This window comes from Spermophilus citellus (genome assembly GCF_964194105.1).
Source record: "Spermophilus citellus genome assembly, chromosome: 2".
NCBI classification, from domain to species: domain Eukaryota; kingdom Metazoa; phylum Chordata; class Mammalia; order Rodentia; family Sciuridae; genus Spermophilus; species Spermophilus citellus.
In genome coordinates this window covers 91750328-91773719 of record NC_138183.1, presented here as the reverse complement: position 1 = coordinate 91773719, position 23392 = coordinate 91750328, and the positions used below count along the sequence as shown (strand labels likewise).

General features: G+C 41.6%; 1 protein-coding gene and 1 long non-coding RNA gene across 2 annotated transcripts; one reads left to right on the top strand and one right to left on the bottom strand.

Moving 5' to 3' along the window:
* Nucleotides 1-7897: 7897 nt before the first annotated feature.
* Nucleotides 7898-16528, bottom strand: LOC308642912. The gene is made up of 4 exons (XR_014020666.1): nucleotides 16248-16528; nucleotides 12070-12149; nucleotides 10693-10846; nucleotides 7898-9659 (listed from the first exon to the last, which is right to left on the bottom strand). It is a non-coding gene; the product is annotated as an uncharacterized lncRNA (long non-coding RNA).
* Nucleotides 16529-17584: 1056 nt separating this feature from the next.
* GAS1 (growth arrest specific 1) lies at nucleotides 17585-20605 on the top strand. The gene has a single exon (XM_081279068.1). The coding sequence runs from the start codon at nucleotides 18071-18073 to the stop codon at nucleotides 19106-19108; it is 1038 nt and encodes a 345-aa protein (XP_081135194.1). The 5' UTR covers nucleotides 17585-18070; the 3' UTR covers nucleotides 19109-20605.
* Nucleotides 20606-23392: the final 2787 nt, after the last annotated feature.

The following is a 23392-nucleotide window of genomic DNA, read 5'->3' as shown; positions in this document are numbered from 1 at the left end:
TAAACATCTATCTAAATTTTATGAGAGTACGAATCAACTTTTCAGCAAATATTACAAATTTCAAGGCAAAAAAAATGGAGAAAATACTAAATAAAGCAACGTTTTCCAAAAAGTTTATATGAGACAATGAACACAAGTGCATTCATCAAATCAGTGAGACAAACGTTTGTAGAGTTTGGGCACTGCACTGTTGCTAGGTTCATGGAAGAACACAAAATTGTGCAAGATCTGACTCCAGGCTTCTACTCAGAACAATTATAGTGTAGCTCTGCCTTGCTTTTAGAAGATTTTGTTCTTCCTAGGGCTTCAACATATCTGATTTCAAGTTACCATCCTAAGAAATTGCTCTTATTATTACCTAAATTTACAGATAGGGAAATGGAGGCATGAAGATGCAAAGTAACTTGTCCAAGATCAAATATTGAGTAACAGGCAAAGGTGAGATATGAATCCAATGTACCAGGGTTAAAAGCCCATGTGTTTTACCTGTATCTTTGCTGCCTCCAAACTCATCTTGCAATTGTTCAACAAATGTTTTTTGAGAGTTTACTCTGTGCAAGTCTCTGTTCAGTATTCAAGGGATTTAGCACTAAACAAAGTAGACAAATGTCCATCTCTTAGCATCTTACATTCTGCAAGCCAGGTAATAGAAAAGTATATATATAATATAGCAAGTTATATGGGCTAATTTAAAAATTAAGTGGGACAAGTTAATCACAACTAGTTTCTTGATCATGTTATTCCATGCAGGGGGATCATGAAAGGACTCTGGGAAGATATATGACAGTGACTTAAGTTCAATAATAGCAATAATAGCCCATCATGTAGATTTCTGGAAAACTAGCGTTCAGGCCAAGGAATAGCATTGAGCACTCCAAAGCCCTGATGGAGGAGGAGGGTAGTGGGAGGGGTTTAGATCCATGAGTATCAGGAAATAGTAAAAGCATAAAGCCAGAGTTGGGAGCTGGTAACAATATGGCAGCCTGAATATCTGAAGAAGGTGCTCCCAGGCCAGTGAGAGGACATGGGGTCGGGGTGATAGGGCCAGATCCTGTAGGGCCTTGTGAACCACTACAAGAACTTTGGCTTTTACTTGGAATGATTTGAGGAATCATTAAAGGGATTTGAGAAGAGAGATGGCATGATCTGAATAGACTATGAGGAGCAAGGGGAGAGGCAAGAACCAGATCACAGTTTAGGCCAACAACAATGTTTAATTGGGCCAGAATTGGCAGTGTAGAGATGAAAAATGAAAAGATTGTTTATCAGTTTTGAAAGTGAAGCTAAATATTGCTTATAGGACTGTGAGAGGAATGAAGAAGTAAAGAATCACTTCAGAGCATAGTCCAAGAAACCTGAAGAGTGCAGTTGTCATCAGGCATGGTGGTGCACCCCTGTAATTTCAGCAACTTGGGAAGCTGAGGCAGGAGGATAGCAAATTCAAAGCCAGACTTAGAAACTTAGTGAGGCCCTAAGCAACTTGGACAGAACCTGCATCAAAATAAAAAGACCTGGGACTGTTGTTCAATGTTTAAGTGCTCCGGGGTTCAGTTCTTGGTATTTAAAAAAAAAAAGAGTGGTGTTATCAGCGAGATGGGGAAGATAGAGGGAGATGAAAATTTCCATTTTTCATCTCTACACTGTCAATTCTGGCCTGTGCTTTTAATACACTACATCGACACTGATGACTAGACTTCAATATGGAATGCTAACAAAGCAAATAAATGAGCCTGGGAACAACCGGAGCAGTCTGCCTCAAATCCCTGGAATCATCTCTTCCCCTTCCTTCATTATTTCTGGTCAGTTACTAAATGCCATCAACTTTGCCTTGAAAACAATCTTCTTGTTGCCCGCCTTTCTTTCTGTATGATCTGCCCCCTCCTGGCAAAAGCACTCTTCATCTTGTTTGATTGCAACCTCATTCTAATCAATATTCCTGCATTTCCTCCTTCCCACCAGTCCTAACAAATGTGTTGTCATCCATCTGCTCAGGAACTTCCAAAAGCATCCATGTTTCCTTAGCAAGAGTCCTCACATTTCAGTGTGCAGAAAAAGTTTCAAGACATAGTACTAAGTGCAAATTCCCTGACCCTACTACCAGACTTCTGTAGGTCTGTGAGGAGCCCCAGGGTTTGTATGTATGGATCAACCCAGGGGAGTATAACAGATACAGTGATGCCATGGTGTGGTAGGGAGTCTTCTTGCCTTCTTATCTTCTTGCTGAGGAGTTCCTGTGGCTCCTCATGTGTTCAGACATTAAGTATTTACCAAATCATTTTGTCTATGTTGTAATTTAACTTAGCCAATTTGTTTCTGATGATGGAAGCCTAACTCTTTAGTTAATAATTTCATGATCTGAACTCCATTCTACAGATTAAGAAAATTCAGTCCAAGTGAGTTTAATGAACTTTCATATGCTATCCAATTAGTCCATGGTGAGGCTGGGATTCAAACTCTTGACTGTTCTCAACATAGATGAAGGACTCCCCTGAGAAAATCCCCACGAAATAACTATCTCATTTCTATGAAACCTCCTTAAAATTGTTGCTTTTACTCAGGTTTTTTTTCACTCTCCCTTTGTGTTCTCACCCCAATTATTTATAATCAGATTCTATCTGATCATTTTACTTGTGAAAGACCCTGTTGACCAAAATCTTGCTGTACATAGTGATTACTTCTCAGTCCTCATCTTATTTGACCTATCAGCACAATTGGTCATGACTGGTCATCTCCTACTTTTCACTGGACTTTTAAAAATATTTTCAATCTTAGTCTTTCTCTAATCTTCATATCCATGTATTTTATGGTTGTTTAAAGAACATCTCTAACTTAACTTCCCCAAAACAGCACTACTAATTTTCCACTCCCAAAACTTGGTCATATTTGAATTTAAGAAGTCATAATAGGGCATCAAATATTCCAGAGGCAAGGGGGAAGGAAGCAGTTTGGGCCCATACCATCATGCTTTGCCACTGACAGGCATGAGCTGATTACACATAAATGGTACCATGGACATTTTATATATAGTATCTCCATGCCTTATTTTCACAAATCGCAAGGCGTCATTAAGCTGGTTATATTATGTCTAAGAGACTTCCCTACATACAATATAAGAGGAATATTTTATTCAGAAGCTTCTTTTTGAAACTGATTCTCTATCCAGAGAAAAGCTGTGCATTGAGGGCAAAAGGGGATAAAGTGTTGTCAGATAAATGACCCCAGGGCCTGATATTGCCCTATATCTGCTGACACACACATTAATGTGCTGACATGTTGAGAGCCACAGAGGAGTCGGAATGGCCCCTGGCATTTTGCCAGAAGTAATGGTTGAGATGCGAGCCATTAAGATGATGCTGGATTGATTCAATTGTATATTAGACCTTTCCTGTCCAGTAATAAGGCGGCTCTTGCTGCCTCAGTCTCGAGCTACTTTGGAGTTCCCGTTGAGTTCTTGCGGGGTTCCGGGAGTGAGTGCGAGCGCAGCCTGGGTGGAGGGAGTTCCGGTTGGTGTGGTGTGTTCCTGGAGGAGCCGCGTGGGTGTGGGAGAGTTCCCAGGGAGTGTGTTCCCGTGTTGTGTGTGCAGTTCTGGTGAGAGTTGGGGAATAAAGAGTTGCTGTTTGAATCTACAAGGCTTTGTGGCGGCTCGGTTATTTGTGCCCAGCCAGACTGCAGCACTGACACATCTATTTCACAGGTTTAACAACTGAAATAGAGACTGGGCTCATGGGAAACAAAATTAAACCATGGATAGGAAGTGGGAACCTTTCTCCTTTCTTCAGGTAAGTACACAGTTACCAGTTGCTTCATTCTTAACTTCTGTATACCACAGGGTTCTCCTCAGTTGTTTTTATTTCTCTCTGCAGCCATGCTACAGCATCTGGCCCACCCTGTCGGACTGCTCCCAATCTATGCCACATTTTTTTCTAATGTAGTTGTAGATAGACAGAATATCTTTATTTTGTTTATTTGGTGCTGAGGATCAAACCCAGTTCCTTTCGCATGCTAGGCAAGCACTCTGCCACTTAGCTATAGCCCCAGCCCCTCTATGCCACATTTTAGTCCAGTCTCTGGGTCAGACACCAATGGATTGGCTGACCTTGAGTCAGATGTCAAAACCTGGGACCTGCAGGAGTGAAGCCACGATTTTCAAACATGAACATCTGGGCTCATCAGATCTATGAGCCTAATATGTCTCAGTAAAAGAGACTATTTTAGAGTTAATTTTAGCCTATTGTGTATTATTCCATTGAAAGTTCCTGTTTTCTCGATAAACACTCCCTAAGAATAAACCTTACATGTAATAACTAGTGAAAGTCACCCAAGTAGGAATCAATTGAGCTGGAAAGAAAGCATGGGGGTGGGGTGGGAGGGGGGAAGGGAAGAGTACTGAAATTAAAAGGAAGGGTTAAAGGAAATAAAAAGGCAAAAAAAACCCCAGAATTCAACAAATGAAATGTCTCAGTATGTGTGCTTACATGAGACTGCAGGACTAGAGGAAGAATGAATTGTTTTTTAGAGCAAAAAAGCAAAAGTTAAAGAAAATATTAGTTGGATTGGAGCCAGTTTCTCAACTCCAGACATCTGGAATGGAGACAAGGAAAGGTGAGGAGCTGTCCTCTACTGCAGCTCTTGCCTCCAAGGGGGTTGGTTGCTAGGGATATTTACATTAAATTAACGTGGCTGGCTATGGCAGTGTTCAGCACTTGGATACGCGGTTAAATAATCAGTGTGGTTTGGCTGCTGGTTTCTTTACTGTGGTTAAATAATTGGTGTTGTCTTGGTTGCTAGCTACTTTAAAAATGTATATGTGCACTTGTCTCTCCCTGCCCGCCCCCCCTTTTCCCTTCCTCTTGAGCAATTTTGACAAGGTTTGGCAGAAAAGTGGCTGACCAGCTTTAAAGAGAAGTTTTTACCCCATCGTGTGTGCTTTCCTCAAATGCTTTTCAAGGATTTGAGAATCTTAGAGAAGTTCCTAGGAAGGAATTTAGTTCACAGTTCGCTTCCTTTGCTTGGAGAATAACTACAAGTCTGAGTCTACAGGCATCGATGGTTCTCCAGAAATGAGCTCTCCTGTTATGATGATTCACTTGGTTCTCAGATTCATTGTGAGAAAATGAATTATGAAAAGAGAATTATGCTGACCACTGGATAAAATGACCTTGCATACAAGTATTTCCTCCTGCGTTATTCATTGCTAAACCTGTAGAACCTAGAACATTCCCTGACACATAGAGATAGTCAATATTTGCTGAATGAATAAAGGATGATGACAGTGAAAATTCACAGTTCAGGATTGATATAACTCCTATTGCAGAAAATTACTTCATTAAGTCAATTCGTTAATTTATTTAATAGTCATCAAACAGCCACAGATAGTTCTGCCTGGGAGCACAGAAAACCCTCTCCTCTCCAGGTGGCTCTGTCCCTTCTGTATCTCCCAAACTGCCACTGACCCCAGATAAATGGCAATCAGGGCAATTATCCCTCTTCTAACAAGTCGCTGATTGGAACAGCTGGGACAATACAGGGACAAGCCTTCACCTGACAGACACACCACACACAACTTGTGGATACCCACAACTTAGGAATGAAGGCAAAGTCATCAACTGTTACTCAGAATCCATGAGTTTCTCAGGGTTCCATGTAAGATATTGGAACCTAATGCTCCAAGTTCAAAGTCCCCCAGAGAGGAAACATATTTTAGAGAGAGGAAGCAGTAAGGAAAGAGCAAAGATTTGTTTTTCAAGTATTTGCCTTTGATAAAAATAATTTCCTAACATAAATCCAAAACATATATTTCATATTAATCTGCTGGTAGTTGGTAGTTACCCAGATGACATTAAAAAAATTTTAATGTTTTTAGTTGTAGATGGACATATATCTTTATTTATTTATTTATAATAAGTATGTATTTTATATATATATATATATATATATATATATATATATATATATATATATAGTACTGAGGCTTGAACCTCACATGTGCTAGACAAGTGCTCGACTGCTGAGCCATAACCCCAGCCCCCAGATAAAAAATTTTTAACATTTTTTTTTCCTGGTATATCCCTAGTAAAGAAAAGAAAGTAAGATGGTTTTATTGTTTTTCTTTTTGGTAGTAGGAATTGAATGCAGGGGCACTTAACCACCAATCCACATCCACAGCTCTTTTTATGTTTCATTTTGAGACGGTGTCTCACTAAATTGCTGAGGCTAGCCTTGAACTTGTGATCCTCCTGTCTCAGCCTCCTGATCCACTGGGATTACAAGTGTGTACCACCATGCCTAGAAAAAAAAAGTGTTTCCTATGATTTTTTTTAAGGAAATTTGAGAGAATTTTTCAGAAGTAATTGATTTTGTTATTTTAGAAAGAAGTTATTTCCCTTTATAAGAAGACTAATTTTCTTCTTTCATCCATCCCCCCTCTTTTTTTCTGACAATTACTGATCATTGGAGGAAAATTTTCAAGAAACCCAAATGTTTAACCAGGCCTCTTTTGCCTATGCTTAGTGCTATGGAAGTAAGGTGGGACAAAGACCAAAGACAGGAACTGGTGACTTCTGGGAATTCTTCCTTAGGGGGATCATGATGTTGGATCACTTAAAATCTTTGATCTTAAATCTGTATTTTATTACTTTTATAAACACTTATATAATAATGTATGTCTTATACATAATAAGAGAAATTAAAATTAAAGCTATGATGAGATGTAATTTCACCTATCAGATTGGCAAAGATCCAAAAGTGTAATAACATGTTGTTTTAGTGATGAGGCAAGAAAACAAACACTTTCATACACTGGCACAAAATGTACCTCCTCTTAGACTCAGTAATTCCACTTCTAACAACATGTATACACAATAAACTACTTATGAAATGATAAATGTGCAAGAGTATTCATTGCTGCACTGGAAGAACACAAACATTGGAATTTAAGCTGGGCATGGTGAGACACACTTGTAATCTCAGCAACTTGAAAGGCTGAGGCAGCAGGATGGCAACTTCAAGGCCAGCCTTGGCAATTTAGACAGACCCAGTGTCAAAATTTAAAAAAAAGTAATAAAAATAAAAAGGTCCAGGGATGTCGCTCAGACATTGAATCCAGAGCATACTGGATTCAATCCCCAGTACCATTGAAAGAAAAAAGAAAAAAAAAAGCAATGAGCTTAAATTTTTATTAATAATGTACTGGTTCAAAAATTTACAGAACACACAAAAACAATGAATACTATGCTCTCATCAAAAAGGATAAGCAAGTTACATGTCAACTCTTTATAAAGTGATATGAAACAGTGTCCAAAATATACTGGAAGTAAGTAAAAAAGCAAGGCAGACTGTTGTTTTTTTGATTCTTATATTTGTGTATATATGTAATAACTCTGTAAATGCAATAAAATAACTGGTAGTAATGATTGAGGGAAGTATGTGCCTGTATAAGTGAAGGTTTTCTGAAATCATGTATTTTAACCTTTTTGCATTATATACTATATTTATATTATGCTTTAAAATAAATTTAAATTGTTTTGAATAAACTAGAAAACCAAAAAGAATGTATTAATACTTTGGTAATTAAGTATATGTCTATATGAAACAAGGTCATATGACATAAAACTACCTCACAGAAAGCCCCCTAAGTCTAAATAACAAAATAACAGCATGCTTTATCCAGATGTGCACTCAACAAATGTTTCTGGGTAGGATAACTAAATTGCAAGAGTGATTATATCAACATAAATAGTTAACCATTAGGGGAAATATGTACCAAAGAGACCAACTTTTGGATTCAAACAGCAAGTCCAGCTTTATTTGTTAATGGGCAAAACAGAAATATGAAATGTGGAAGCTTTAAATGATGAAGCTATACATGAAAAAAAATCAGTAAGTACAGAGGGTCCCACATAACTCCATCCTCCTCCTTCCTGTTCCATGGTTATTTATATCTTGTATCATATTAGTATGGTGGATTTGTTTCAATTAAATAACAAATACTGATACACTACTATGAATTAAATTCCATCACTTACATTAGGTTAACTCTTTGGAGAAACACATAATGTCATATATACACCATTGGCATATCTTATAGAATACTTTCATTGCCCTAAAACTTCCTGAAAGCATTACTTTTTGAACCTAGAAGAGACCTTAAGTACAACTTTCCATTTATAACTTCATCTTCCAGATACACACAGTGGGAGCTCAATTAATTTCTGTTGGATTCAGTTGAATCAAATTCAGTAAAAAATGAGCAGGTACTTATTAAAACATATAAAAGAAGACTGAATCCATCAGTTATGATAAAGTCCTGGGATACACATTTTGTTAATAAGAATTGAATGTTTTATTATCTTTATCAATCAACAAAATCATATATTATTCCCCAAACATTTTCTAACTATAACTTTCAGCAATCAATATGAAAACAATTCTAATGTATTTCTGCCAAATCATTTGAGAAGTATTAATTAGACACAAATTTTGGACCAGTTTGTTGATAGATTTTTTTAAGCCTATTGTCTTTACCTGGCTTAAAGTAGCTGATAACTTCTCTTGCAAATTGTTATTTTTATTTTAAAAAAAAAAAGTTTATCCAGGTGTGCGAAACAGTCACAAAAAAAATTTCATCTTAATTTCAGCAGCCGGAAATATGGCTAGAAATACAGCTCACAAAGGCTTTGAAATATTCTACAATGCCAATTGTAGAATTGGCCCCAGTTCTTTAAGAACTTGGGGGTAATGTTCATAAGGTGCTAGCTTGGAAAATCTTTTCTTGGTCGAAAACTAAACTGCTAACTGCAAACCACTGAGAGTGGAAGCATGTGGTGTCTCAAATGTTCTATAGTGAACCCTGCTGTTAGCTTAAATATCCATTTCATTAAGATCTCTTTTTCTGAAAATATGAAAGCCAAGTTTCCTGAGAATTGGAGCTCCCACTGATTCTGTGGGGATTTTCTCATGTTATAAGATGTTGAAACACCGCCAGGATCTTGATCTCCTGAATCCCACAGCAATGGTGTGGCAGTGTGTTTTCTGCCCCTTGGAGAACAAGAGACTGATGGTGTTAAACAGCTGTTCTGTCTGTACTCATGTGCCTGGCAGTGAAAGCGAGATTTTGCTGTCATTTCACTGGAATGACTAATGATATTCTCCAAAGAATTAAAACTTCCTTACATTTTTCTCAATCATCACACAGTGTTGGATCCTTAAGTTTCTATATCTAACAACACATTTACCTCTACAACCAGAGAAAATGACGAGTGTCCATTTCTTTTGGTTGACAGCACATCCCTGGTCACTTGTAAAGAGCCCCGCATGCTGTCTTGAAGATAGCCTTGGTTCCCCTTAGGGAGAATTCTCTCTCTAGTAAGGACCATCCAGTAGATCTCACCTCTCCCAGGTCTTCCACTTCCCAATAGTACCATCCAGGACTGAGCCTTTAAAACATGAGATCATTAAGTGGTACTCTGTGACATCTTCATGACTAAAGGAGACTTGACTTGTAGGTTTAGTAAGCAGGGAAAGAGAGCACTGAAGAATAGTAACACCAGGAGAAAAATACCTTATCTTATAGGTGATGGTTGTCATTTCCAACCAGTGTGTTGGCTGAAACCATTCACATAGGCTTACTCAACTTCAAGTCAGTGGAGAAGTAGATCCTGCTGTGTGTCAAGAAAAGATAAAGAGAACCAGAAATATTGAAAAGAACTAGAAACATTAGCCGTGTTTACTTAAATAATAGCTACATATTTTATTTTATAATTTTTATATATATTATTGCACTTTTTTATATTATTGCCTTTATTAAAACTTCTAAAAAGTTAATAAAGATATTAACTATACTTTTTCTCATTTTAATTCAAAAGGCTCTAGCTTTTGAAATAAATTTTTGCTATTGGTTTCTGATAGCAATATTGATATTATATAATTTTCTATCTATTCCTTGTTTACCTGAAATTTCTTATGGAAAATAACTGCTTATTTTATCATACTTTCCCATTATTATTTGATAAGATCATATATTTTTCTTTTATTAGTGTGGAAGACTACGTGGCTACATTTCCTGTACTTAGATCTATAGAATAAATTCTTCTTGATGTTAAAGTGCTATTATTTTGAAACATTGGAGGTATCTCAGGATTCAAGTGTCTGCACCCGGACTGGTGGCACTCCAAATGGTCAGGCACAAGTCCATGGTTAATCTGATCATGAGACCCAACTGCACACAAGGCAATTCTGGACAGTCAGATGCTAACTGACATTACAAATGTATGTGCACATAGAGAGGGAATTGAGATAACATACATTATCCAGGAGCAGAGGGTTAAAAGGGAGACTCTTTTCCATAATCTTTTAGCTAGGGTTCAGAAACATTTCTCTGATTAAAAGGCCAATATACCAAAGGACCCAGATAAACAGATATAGGATAAATTTGAGTTTTTGTGCACATGAACACGTGTATGAGTCTGCACATGTGTGTATATATCTATTTGTACATGCATATGAGTAGGTGAATGTGTATCTACATGTGTGCACACATGTGCACACCTGAATGCAGGTGACCTATGCAATGTATGTGATTGCACACATGTATGTGCCCCTGTATATTTGTGTTTAAAAGCACAGGAAATAGAAGGGGTTAAATATCTGAAATTAGTCTTCCAAACTATTACATCTTATAACCATAGTACTGACCTTCAGTGTTTTCCTGAAGAATCACTGCAAATTTTAAAGTGGAGTAGTGACTTGATCAGCCTCATTTACAGCAACATGGAGGATCATTTCAGACTCAACTCCAAAATGCTATCATGAGATGTAAAAATTTCTGAAATATTCCCTGTATGGAAGTCTAGGTTGAATTGAGAAAAAAAAATAGGACAATGTAGTAAATTCCTTAAATATCTAAATTTATTCCACATAAAGGCCTTTATTCTCTGGTTATTTCTTCCCTGCCTTAGGCATTTCTCATCTCCTTAAATTAATAAAAGACTAGAATTAACAGATGACAGAAAGAGGTTTATTTAATGTTTGCTTGCTAATACTGGACAAAATAAATAGCATCCTTTTTTTCAAAGATAATTCCATCTTTTTCCTTTTGAAAATGAACTTGTTTATGAAATCTGAAAGTTTGGCAATCACTGTCAGGATTATTTAAACAGAAATAGGTCTTTGTGTTTTTCCCCAAAATACACATTCCTTGTTCTCCAGGGAAGAATTCAAGTATAACAAAACTGGAGTGGGCATATGTTTTTGAAAAATCTCCCAAGTGCTTTGAATTGGCTTTCCTACTTTGGACTCTGGTTTAGTGGACTAGTTAGGAAACTCCTAGTGTTCAACAATGAGGAAAACTTCTAAAAAATAGGGCAGTTGAGGAGACAGGAAGGCTGGATGTGAGTGGCATATTCTTAGAATTAACAAAGCTCAAGAATATGTAGATAGTTCTGAAGAAAGATAAAAAGTGGAGCTCGGAGAAGTCTCCAGATTTTTGGCTGTGGGAATGACCCAACTTTGGTGTCCATCAGTGAAGTGTCCTTTCACATGGGGTTCCCATTCTTCTACTTTGTTCCCAAGAATTAATAATACTTACCTGGCAAGGGAGATACCACAACCATAAAGGTGGTTTTCACAGGGTGAGGCTTATCCATTGCACTCCAGATATGATTTCCCAAAATGTGGGTAACTCAACTGCATAATTTGTGATAGTGGGGGACTAGACTCATGCTTTCTCCTACTAGGGGTGTGGGGGCGAGTGTCGGGAGACAAAATATGCTCTTCAAAGACATGTCCTCAGTGTCCTACTTCCTCCAACTTCAATAGCCCATTCAACTATGAACTCATCAGTGGATTAATTCATTGATAAGATCAGCACTCTCATGATCCAATCACTTCCCAAAAGCCCCACCTCTGAACATTGTTACAACGGAAAGTCCCCCAAAAGCTGTTGAGCTTTTGGGGGACATTCCAGATCCAAACTATAGCACATTCACTCTTAGGGACTCTGCAGCACCACTATACCATTATGACAGTGAGTCGCTTCTTAAATTTTTCACATAGATTTCTCATTTTCCTCACCTGGTCCAGACCCTGATTCCTTTCATGTACTTTCAGTAAAGTGACAGCTGAAGCTGGAGTCATCTGAAGATTGGACTGGGCTGGAATCCAAGACATGTTTTTAATTACACATTTAATATATTCTGCATTCACATGGCTAAAATGGCAGGAAGATGGCCAAGGATCTTGATATAACCTCTAAAAATGGAAAGTTAGGCTTCCTCACAACATGGCTATCCCAAGGGGATCAGCTTCTGTTTTAGCTATTTTTTTTTCTGTTATGACTAAAAGATCTGACCAGAACAACTATAGAAGAGGAAAAGTTTATTTGAGGGCTTGCTCACGATTTCAGAGGTCTTTGTCCACAGAATGGTTCCATTCCTTGGGACTTGAGGTGAGGTTGAACATCATGGTGGGAGAGTGTGGCAGAGGGAAGCAGCTCACAAAACAGTGATAAAGAAACAGAGAAAGAAAGAGAGACTCCACTCTCCAAATACAAAATATATACCTCTAGCCCATGCCCCAATTCCCACCTCCTCCAGACACACCCTACCACTTCAATTAATCCCATCACGGATTAATGCACTGATTGGGTTAAGACTCTTACAACAAGGTTCTCTTCTGAACCTTCTTGCATGGTCTCACACGTGAGCTTTTGGGGGACACCTGACATCCAAACCATACAGCTTCTCCAGAGAAAGCATTGCAAGAGCCCAGGTAGAAGCTGTAAAGTTTCATGTGATTAGCCTTGAAAGCTATAAAATGTCAGTCATTTTCACCATGTTCTATTGGTCAAAGTCACTAAGGCCTGCCCAAGATTGAAGAAGAAAAGATTTAAGACTCTACCTCCTTTCCAATATCAGACTTTAAATTATACTAAGGAGCTATAGTAACAAAAACAGCATGGTTTTGGCACCAAAATAGACATGAAAACCAGTGGAACAGAATAGAAGACACAGAGACAAACCAACATATATACAGTTATCTCATACTAGACAAAGGTGCTAAAAACATACATTGGAGAAAAGACAGCCTCTTCACAAAATGGTGCTAGGATAACTGGAAATCCATATGGAGTAGAATGAAATTTGACCTGATCTCTCACCCTGCACAAAAGTCAACTCGAAGTGGATCATGGACCTAGGCATTAGACCAAAGACTCTGTGCCTACTAGAAGAAAAAGTAGGCCCAAATCTCCATTATGACAGTTTAGGAACGTAATTCTTCAACCACATTCCTCTTAAGCGCAAGAAGTAAAACCAAGAATCAATAAATGGAATTGTATCAAACTAAAAATATTCTTCACAGCAAAGGAAACAATCAAGAATATAAAAAGAGAGCCTAGAGAATGGGAGAAAATCTTTGCCCCCTGCACCTGAGATACAGCATTAATCTCCAGTATATACAAAGAACTCAAAAAAACTTAACACCAAACAAAAAATAATAATAATAATCCAATCAATAAATGGGCAAAGGAACTGAACAAGCACTTCACAGAAGATAAAATAAGAATGGTCAACAAATATATGAAAAAATGTTCAGCATCTCTTGCAACGAGAGAAATGCAAATCAAAATTACACTGAGATTCCATCTCACTCCAGTCAGAATGGCAACTAGCAAGAACACAAGTAACAATAAATGTTGACAAGGATGTAGGGGAAAAGTTATAATCATACATTGCTGGTGGGACTGGTGCAACTACTCTGAAAAGCAATATGAAGATGCCTCAGAAAACTTGGAATGGAACCATCATTTGACCCAGTTATCCCACTCCTTGTTATATACCCAAAGGACTTAAAATCAACATACTACAGTGAGGCAACCACATCAATGTTTAGTAGTGGCTCATTTCACAACAGCAAAGCTATGAAACCAACTTAGATGCTTGTCAACAGATGAATGGATAAAGAAAATGTGGTGTATATACACAATGGAATATTACTCAGCCAGAAAGAAGAATGAAATTATAGCATTTACTAGTAAATGGATGGAACTGCAATAAGCCATCCCCATAAATCCAAAGGCCAAATGTTCTCTCTAATATGTGGATACTAACACACAATAAGTAGTGGAAGGGAAGAATAGAATTTCATTGGATTAGACAAAGGGTAATTAAGGAAAGGAAATGGGGATGAGAGTAGGAAAGAGAGTAGGATGAATCAGACATAACTTTCATATGTTCATATATGAATACATACCCAGTGAAACTCCCCATCACGTACAACCACAAGAATGGTAACCTAATTAGGATAAGTTATAATCCATGTATGTATGTCAAAAATACATTCTACTGTTATGTATATCCAGAAAGAACAAGTAAAACAATTAAGTAAAAAAAAAAAAAAAAAAGACTCTGCCTCTTTATCAGAGTTGCACTGATATGAGTGGAGAGAGAACACTGATGGAGACCAATGTTGGAGACTATCTATCACAGAAAGATCAGCAAATAAACTAAGTGTAAAATATTCTTTGAACCAGTAAATGAATATATAAAAATAGAGACCAAAGACTGAGGTTGAAAATGTCAAATTAGTTGATGTAGTTAAAACCAAGACACTGGAGAAGATCACCTAAGGAGAAAATTTAGAGAGAGAAGAGCTGCCTGGGAGTAAAATACGGAACAGAAAAGTATTGAGTCCTGAAAGCCATTTTTTTTTTTCTGCTGTAAAATCAAAATAACAACTGAGAAGTGACCATTCAAAGCAATATTTCCATCATTGATGACTTTGAGAAATGAAATGGAGGATTAATTGAGAAAAGTGAATCAAGAGGAGAACTGGAAGAGAGAGTGGAAAAACAGCAAAGCAGGTTTCATAGAAATGGCATACTCATGTATAGGAACTTGTGGCCTAGAAAAGTTCTTTGTTCTTGTGTATAAAATAGGAGAAAGTATCATCTATGTTGAATGGATGGAAAGAATCCAACAAAAAGGGAGGTGATAGCCCTTCAAATGTGCAATGCCAATGCTATACAAATGCATGGTGGTGTCCCTAGAGCATGCAGAGCTCTTGGGCTGCCCATTCCCCTGAGAGTTCTATCAAGGCCATGGTGTAGCTAATTTTACAATCAATCAATCTAAAAACTTTAGGGTAGAGGTTCTCAAAGTATGGTCTTAGAAAAGTAGCAGCAGTATCCTGAGAACTTGTTAAGAATGCAGATTCTCAGGGGGCCCAGTTTTACCAATCAGAAACTCCCAAAGCCAGCAATCTGAATTTTAAACAAGGCCTTCAGAAAATTTTAAACAAGGCCTCCAGGCTGTTTTGAGACTACTCTAAAGGAACTCAACGACCTGAATCAGTAACTTAAAGAAGCGACTGAAACTTAAACTTGCTCCTTAAAATCACAGATCATTACTGATGGAAGGGATCTTAAGTGTCTAATCTACCCTTGAACCTTATATATGAGAGATCCAAGTCACAGAGAAGGGATGAGGTTTCCAAGCTCTTTTGGCCTGTTTGAGAGGGAAGGACTAAGATGACAAGTCCAAATACACCCCCCCCAAAACACACACACACACATACACATACACACACACACACACACACACACACACACACAAAGAACAGCCAGGGATATGGTTGTTTTGATGTATCACGAAGTTGCAGTCTTCCTGTTATTTTTTTAAGTATAGTTTTATATTGTGTCTTTTCTACTATTCAAGACAGAGGAAGATGATCTGTCTTAGCTCAACCTGACTCTTTGAAGGTTTTTTGTTTGTTTGCGGACTTTCTGAGGTCCAGATTTCCAAGGCAGACCCAGCGCCTCTAGGGGTTACTGCAGTCTCCGCGTGTGCAGGAGGCTTTTCTGCAATCCGATAAGTAAGCGTGCTGTGGCTGTGGCTGTGACTCTGACTTTTGCCATTTCACATTCACTTGGACTCTGAAGAGTGGCGCAGCCCAACTCTGAGCTCGCTGGAGCCCCGGCTCCCTCCGCTTCTGGAGAGGAGATTTAGCCTTAATTTTTGTGACAGATGGAGTTGATAGTCTCTCCACGGAAAGGGGAGTAAAAAAGCGCCAGTTTTTGACAGGCCGCAGACGCCCGGTGCCTCTGGTGGCCAAAGGCTGCGTTGCGCCCCAGTTAAGGTAGCTCTTAAAGTCCCGCTCCAGTATTGCAAAAGCTGATTGGGGCTGCAGGGCAGCTTCTTTAAACCAGCTTCCCAAGTCCTAATGAGGACTGAAACTTACACTTTAATACAAACCTTGCTGCGTGTCGATTTATCTCCTTCCTGTGTGTTGTGACTGCGGCCAGACGGTACTGCTCAACATTCCTGAAATTTTTTAATGCTGCTATTATTTCTCCATTACCGTGCGAGTTATAAATATATTCCTAAGAAAATGATTCGGTTGATTGGATTTCTGTCTTGCAATTTGAAAACGTTGCCTGGTGAAAGAGTCATACCTACCAGTTCGGCTAGCTGGTGCTGGAGAGGGAGGGCTGTAAATTTCTGATTAACATCTCCCCAACTGAAGTGGGCGTGCGTCTTTCTTGCACCGTGTGTGTGTGTGTGTGTGTGTGTGTGTGTGTGTGTGTTTGTGTCCGCGCGCGCGGGGTTAAGTTTCAAAAGCCCCACATTAAATTATCTGGATTCTTCCCCACCCCGATCCCCGTCATGACCAGAACCCAAAGATAGGGAACCTGACAAATGAACTGATTTCTGAACCTAGGCGAAGGCACAGATGGGAAGTTGGAGGTAGGATCGGCGAGAACTAATACAACTGCCCTCAAGAAAAAAAAGAAAAGAAAAGAAAAAAAGAAAGAAAAAGAAAAAAGAAGGAAAAAGGACCGAACAAAAAGGCCCTTGGCTGAGCCGGATGCTAACAGCTGCCCCTAAGCCTAGCCATTGGTTCTGTGCGCGAGTTAGGGCTCCATATCCGAGCCTCCTTAAGAGTAGGAGGCGCTCCGGGCCTCTGTCAGGCTCCCTAAGCCGTTCCTTTCAAGCCCTGAATGCCTGAATGTGAGCTGCCCACCACCCTCCCCGCCCTCCCCCACTCCGCAACCCCACTCCAGCGGCTCGTAAAAAAAAAAAAAAAAAAAAAAAAAAAAAAAGTTTCAACAACAACAGGCAGGACCAATAGCATCTCGAAAAGCCGGGAAAGGGGGCCGAGCAAAGGGCGAAAGAGAGTGGAGAAAGGAGAAAGCGGGCAGGCTCGGAGCGCGCGGGGCCGGGGCTCCGCGAGTCGGAGGAGCGTTGCTAATGTTTTTGTTTGTTTGCTTTTCCATGCATGCATAATGAGGGGGCACCGCGGCACCACGCGGGGGCTCCCGGCCCACTTTTGTATTTAAAGCCTCACTGCTAAAGAGTCCGCAGCACGGCTCAGCGGATCCGCTCCCCGGGCTTCTGGTCACCCGAGAAGCCGCCGCCTAAGGAAACCCGGGAGCCGCTCTCCGGCCGCGCCGAGTTTCTTGTTCTCTCCGCGCCTCCTAGAAGGCCCTTCCCGGAGCTCGGCTGAGGCCGGGGTCGCCGCGGGCGGAGGGGGAGGGGACGCAGGGCCGCCGGGCCGCGGGAAGGCGGGCAGCTCACGGACGCCGAGCTAGGAAGCGGCGCGATGCGAGAGCCGGCGGCGACTCGGTGCTGAGCCCGAGAGGAAGGACCCGCAGCGGCCGCAACGCAAGCAGCCGGCTCAGACGCCGCCGGCTGCACAACTTATCGGCAGGCGCGGAGCAAAATGCACCCGCGGTGCCGCGCGGTCCTGCAACCTCGCCGCGGGCCCGCGGCCCGCAGCCCCCCGGGGCGGCAGTGAGAGACTCCCGCCACCTCTGGGGGCCGAGCGGAGGGCTATCTGGTTGGAGAAGCGGGGCAAGATCTCGGCGGCTGAACATTTCCAGGAAGCCACCGCACCCGGAGCAAGAGCCCACCTCTGCCACCAGCGGGGCATCAGCCAGCGGCGCGCATGGATTTATGAAGACACTCATGCAAGAAGTGGGCAGGACTTGGGCAAACTTTTCCACCGGCTCCGCGTCCGCTGCTCCCCGCGCCTCGTCTCCTTTCCCCTCCTCGCCCGGAGGCCGCCGCTGCCCGCGATGGTGGCCGCGCTGCTGGGCGGCGGCGGCGGGGCCCGCGGGGGAACCGTGCCGGGCGCCTGGCTGTGCCTGATGGCGCTACTGCAGCTGCTGGGCTCGGCGCCGCGGGGCTCGGGACTGGCGCACGGCCGCCGCCTCATCTGCTGGCAGGCGCTGCTGCAGTGCCAGGGGGAGCCGGAGTGCAGCTACGCCTACAACCAATACGCCGAGGCGTGCGCGCCGGTGTTGGCGCAGCGCAGCGGGGGCGACGCGCCGGGGGCCGCAGCAGCCGCCTTCCCGGCCTCGGCCGCCTCTTTCTCCTCTCGCTGGCGCTGCCCTAGCCACTGCATCTCGGCCCTAATTCAGCTCAACCACACGCGCCGCGGGCCCGCTCTGGAGGACTGTGATTGCGCGCAGGACGAGAACTGCAAGTCAACCAAGCGCGCCATTGAGCCTTGCCTGCCCCGGACGAGCAGTGGCGGCGCAGGCGGCCCGGGCGCGGGCGGGGTCATGGGCTGCACCGAGGCCCGGCGGCGCTGCGACCGCGACAGCCGCTGTAACCTGGCGCTCAACCGCTATCTGACCTACTGCGGTAAGCTCTTCAACGGGCTGCGCTGCACGGACGAGTGCCGCACTGTCATCGAGGATATGCTGGCCGTGCCCAAGGCGGCATTGCTCAATGACTGCGTGTGCGATGGCCTGGAGCGGCCCATTTGTGAGTCGGTCAAGGAGAACATGGCTCGCCTGTGCTTCGGCGCGGAGCTGGGCAATGGCCCCGGCAGCAGCGGCTCCGACGGGGGCCTGGACGATTACTACGACGAGGACTACGACGACGAGCAGCGCCCCGGGGGTGCTGGAGGCGAGCAACCTCTGGACGATGACGACGGAGTCCCGCACCCGCCGCGCCCGGGCGGCGGCGCTGCTGCTGCGGGCGGCCGCGGGGACCTGCCGTACGGACCCGGGCGCAGGAGCGGCAGCGGCGGTGGCCGCTCAGCGCCCCGAGGAGCCTGGACGCCGTTCGCCTCCATCTTGCTGCTGCTGTTCGGATGGTTCATTTAGGCCTCGTGCCCCAGCCGCTGGCTGCTGAAGGACCTACGCCCCGCTCCGGTGCTTGCTTTCCGGCTTGCCCCAGCTCCGGGGCACCAGTGGCCCGGGGACAGAAAGAAGATGATCGAGGATACTTCCCAAAACTTTTTCCAAATCGACTCAGCCTTGCCATTCTTCCACCACGACTTTTGGCATTTCCCCGTCCCCTCTCCGGAGTATGATTTCTTGGACCTTCTCTCTCACACCCCATTTAGGCTCCAGAAACAACCAACTGATCTTTCCTGCAGAAATCTGTTGAGTTCAGGATACCCTGAAGGGAACGGACGTGGAAGATAAAATTGGAGTCCTGTATTTGGAAGAGAGTGTGCTGACCCATGGGGGTTGGGGGTCCAGGGACCTGGCAGTGTCGGGCGGGAGGGCGGGGATTGAAGGAGGAATTATAATTGCAAAGGGGCTATTAGTGTTTTCCCCGTGAGGAGGAAAAACAGTGCCAATATCGACTGTTACTGCTTGTGGCCAGTGTGGACATAGCAATCGTAAGTAAATAATAGAAAAGTCCCACCTACCAATTCGTTCGTTTACTATTGGCATCAGCACCTAGATTTCTCAGTGACATTGGGTTTGGGAGGTGGGTGATCGCCTTAGGGGAAAAATCCTAAATTAGTTTTAGATAACTTTGAGCCCTTGACCTTAATCTCATTGCTACCACTCTGATCTCTTGGCACATTTCTTAGGATTAAGGGTCTAAAAAATGCTGGTCTCTGGTATTAAAGAATGCAACTTTTTATTTTAAAAAGCTCTCCACTGCCATCTATGAAGCGTCTTTACGTGTTTGCTTTCTGTCATTTTTGTTCTTTTCATCAAGAAATTAATTAATTGTATGTTCAGTGTGCAGAGACCATATATTGCCTCTGCTCCTATCAGGGCATTAAACCCTGGTACATCGTATATAAAGTGTATTAAAACTGGGGTTTGTTACCAGTTGCTGTATTTTGTATATAGAATTTTTATAAATTGTATGCTTCAGAAATAATTTATTTTTAAAAAGAAATTAAAAGTTTTAAATCTTCATCCATGTGACATCTTTCCCCCAGAAATGTATAGAATCCATTTGTCACCACGGATCCAAGCCCACAATCCATTTTGAAGTATGCTATATTTAGAACAGTCTTAAAATGTACAGTGTATTTTATAGATTTGAAGTAACATTCTTATTTTCAAGAGAATTTATGGACATTGTAGAAATGTATAAATACATTTCCAATCTGCCTTAAACATTGTATTTTTATAGACATTTTTTAAAGTCCTATGTTTTAATAACTATGGCTTTTTGTACTTTTTGTTATATGTTTTATTAAAATGTGTGCATCAGTAAAGAGTTTAAACAAATAATATGTTGTAGTTACTTTTCAGAGTTACACTGTGGTTAACCCAAGAATAAGTGAGGAGGGGCGTAGAGGGGGCCCTGGGAATCCATCATCAACTGAAAATACAGTCCATGACAAGAAATGTAGGCTGTTGTTTCTGCCTTTAATTTAATGAACAATTGGACATCTGTAAATGAGGCTGTTAAAAAGATATGTAGCTGTCCTCCATTGGTTTTTGCATTTGTGGAAAAAGTCACAAAACGTTGTCTCCAGTGTATAATTTGAAAATAACCCAGGCAGCACATTTCCCCCCTCCCTGTGTTCCACTGGGATCCTCTCTCCCTCCAGTGCCCCCCTTCCTTAGGCCGCTAACCCCCAGGAGTGTCCTCTGTGGCTACTAGACATTCTCATACAATCAAACATGCCAATAACATCTGTTACCAATAGGTCCTAAGAAGCCTACACAACTCAAATACTTCAAAGTCATTTTCACACTTTTGGTTAAAAAAAAAGAAAAAAAAAGAAAGAAAAAGAAAAGTACAAAATTTTGTTACAAAACATTCAGGCGGACAAAAGTAAACACACTGGGGAGAGGAATAATTACCAGAACTTGTAATATTGTTGTGAGGGGTTGTTTAGCAGTGGGCTGAAGGCTGGGTTTCTGCCAGAGCTACTGATCTACACTCAAACGCCCTTAGATAAATAATTACACTCTTAAGCTGTGTCGAGTGCTGATACACTTGACCTTGTAAATAGAAATGTTTGCAGTAGGAATAAACTCCGGCATTGGAAAATCTTTTAAACATTAACACAAAAGAGAGAGCTCTGTCCTCTGGGGATTTGAGCTTGAACCTCGCCAAGCTAGGCACTTGCAAGGGGGGAAAAAAAAGTTTATTTATCTTCTATTCCGGGTGTTTATTTAAAGCTTTTCATTTTAAATGCGGTGATTGGAAGGCAAGTCAGGAGTTTAAAAGTCACCACAAATAAACTTTGTCTGAGGGGTCGACAGATTAGCAAGATCTGGTGTCTCTTTATTTGATATTAACATGTACTGAGAAAACATAACCAGATTTCTCTGCTGCCTAAAGTAATTAACAAAGCTATGCCCCTTCCAACTTCCTTCTACCAGTTCCCACCCCCAACTTTGGAAGTTTCCTTTGCCTCTAACTCACTCTTTTCCCAACATTTATGGAAGGATTCCAGACACTTCTTAGTGCACCTAAACCCAAGATTCCCATATGAATAGCATCAGAAAGTCTGAGATAGTTGTAGTATCAGACTTGAGCCTAGGAAAGCCCTGTGTGGTTGGAATCTCCAGTCACCTGAATGGTTGAGTAAACATATTGTTAAAACAAAGCTGAGAGTGTTGTTTCTTTGGGAAGTGAACAAAGAGTATTCCAAGAGACTTGTAAATGAAATCAGCTCTCTTTACAAAACAAGGAGGGGTTAGCAATGCTCTGCAACGCTACTGCATTTGTCCTTAAATATATTTAAATCATCTCTATCTCGTGTTATTTTAACACATTCTTGACTAAAAGTTAAGTCTTTGTCCCAGTAAAAGGCCCAGTTTTCCCCAGTAAGAAGTAAAAGACATTAGCACTAGAAAAGGCCTGATAATTAACTGCTACAATAAACTCACGACTTGATTTTACAGGGTCCTGTCAAAAGCATCTGCCTGGAATAAATCAACACAGCTCACTCTTAGGGAGAGAGGACACGAGGCTTTTTGCTTTCTTTCTTGAAGAAAGTGAATACTGATCTGTGGTCCATTTTAATTTAAACAATTATACACTGGAGTCCAGGAACCCCCTGCCTTCCCTATAGATCTAGTAGCTTCCAGAACAGGCTGTTGAGATGTTAGGTCCCTTGGACTGTTAGTTGTGGGACTGTAAGTTGCCATCTGCTTCTAGACAGAAAGGGTTTTTACAGATGTTGACATCTGGATATCTCACCCTCTCCAGGGAGCCCTTTGGAATTCTGGACATTTGGTGCTCTCAAATGTCTTATGTAGAATGCCTTGGAAGTACCATTAATGAAAGAGAAGGTATCTTTGGCTTTTCTTGAGAATTCTCAAAAAGTGTCCCTCCAGCCCGGCACCCTGCCATCCATTTTCCACAGAAGTCTTACAGAGTAAGAGGAACTCCTTTTGGATGTCATGTAAACTCTTGTGTCCTCATAGCCTTTCCCATTTCCCCAGTTAGCAGGTTTGAATTCTCAGTGACAGTTTATTTGTCTTTGGAGCCACTTCAGTGACAAATGTTTAAGGGAGTGTGGGACAATGGTAGAGAACAAGGGGGCAGTTCATTGAACTGACAGTGACCATACAGTAAATAGAAGGAGGTTCAGGCTTCACTGCTCACCCGAGCACACAGCAACGCTTTTGTATATAATCACAATGGACATAGCATAAGGTCTCTGTTTATCTTTAACAATATATAGCAAGGTATGCTAGCAATACACATACATGAAGTGGAAAAAAAGTGGCTGTAGAGAAAAAATTTTCCTACTAAGTAGCAGGACATCTCTTTACTTGGGCAGGGCCCCAACAAATGTTCACAGGGAAGAAAGCAACTCCTGGCCCCAACTGTCACAAATTTAAGGGGCCACTGGGCTCTTAAATGTTCACATCTGGAGTAAGATCTCCAGTGTGGTTGGCATGAGTGAAGACAGAAGGCCACACCTCTGTGCACCAGAGTCCAGAGAAACCCCATGGAATTGAGATTTCCTTTCTTTGTCCTGTATCACCTTCACCCCTTCCCAGCAGTGTTAGGTAGTAACAAATAAAAAGAGATGAAAAAAATGTCAGCCAAACTTTCAGACATCAAACATCACACTGAAAATCTCTCTACTTTCAAACTTTGGCTTTGCATCATGAACTTATTGAGTTCCTTGTGGAGGCTCTCTATTGTAACTTCATGTATTTCTTTTC

Coding starts and splice junctions, on each gene's coding strand:
- GAS1 (XM_081279068.1), top strand. CDS start 18,071: ATGGTGGCCGCGCTGCTGGGCGGCGGCGGCGGGGCCCGCGGGGGAACC.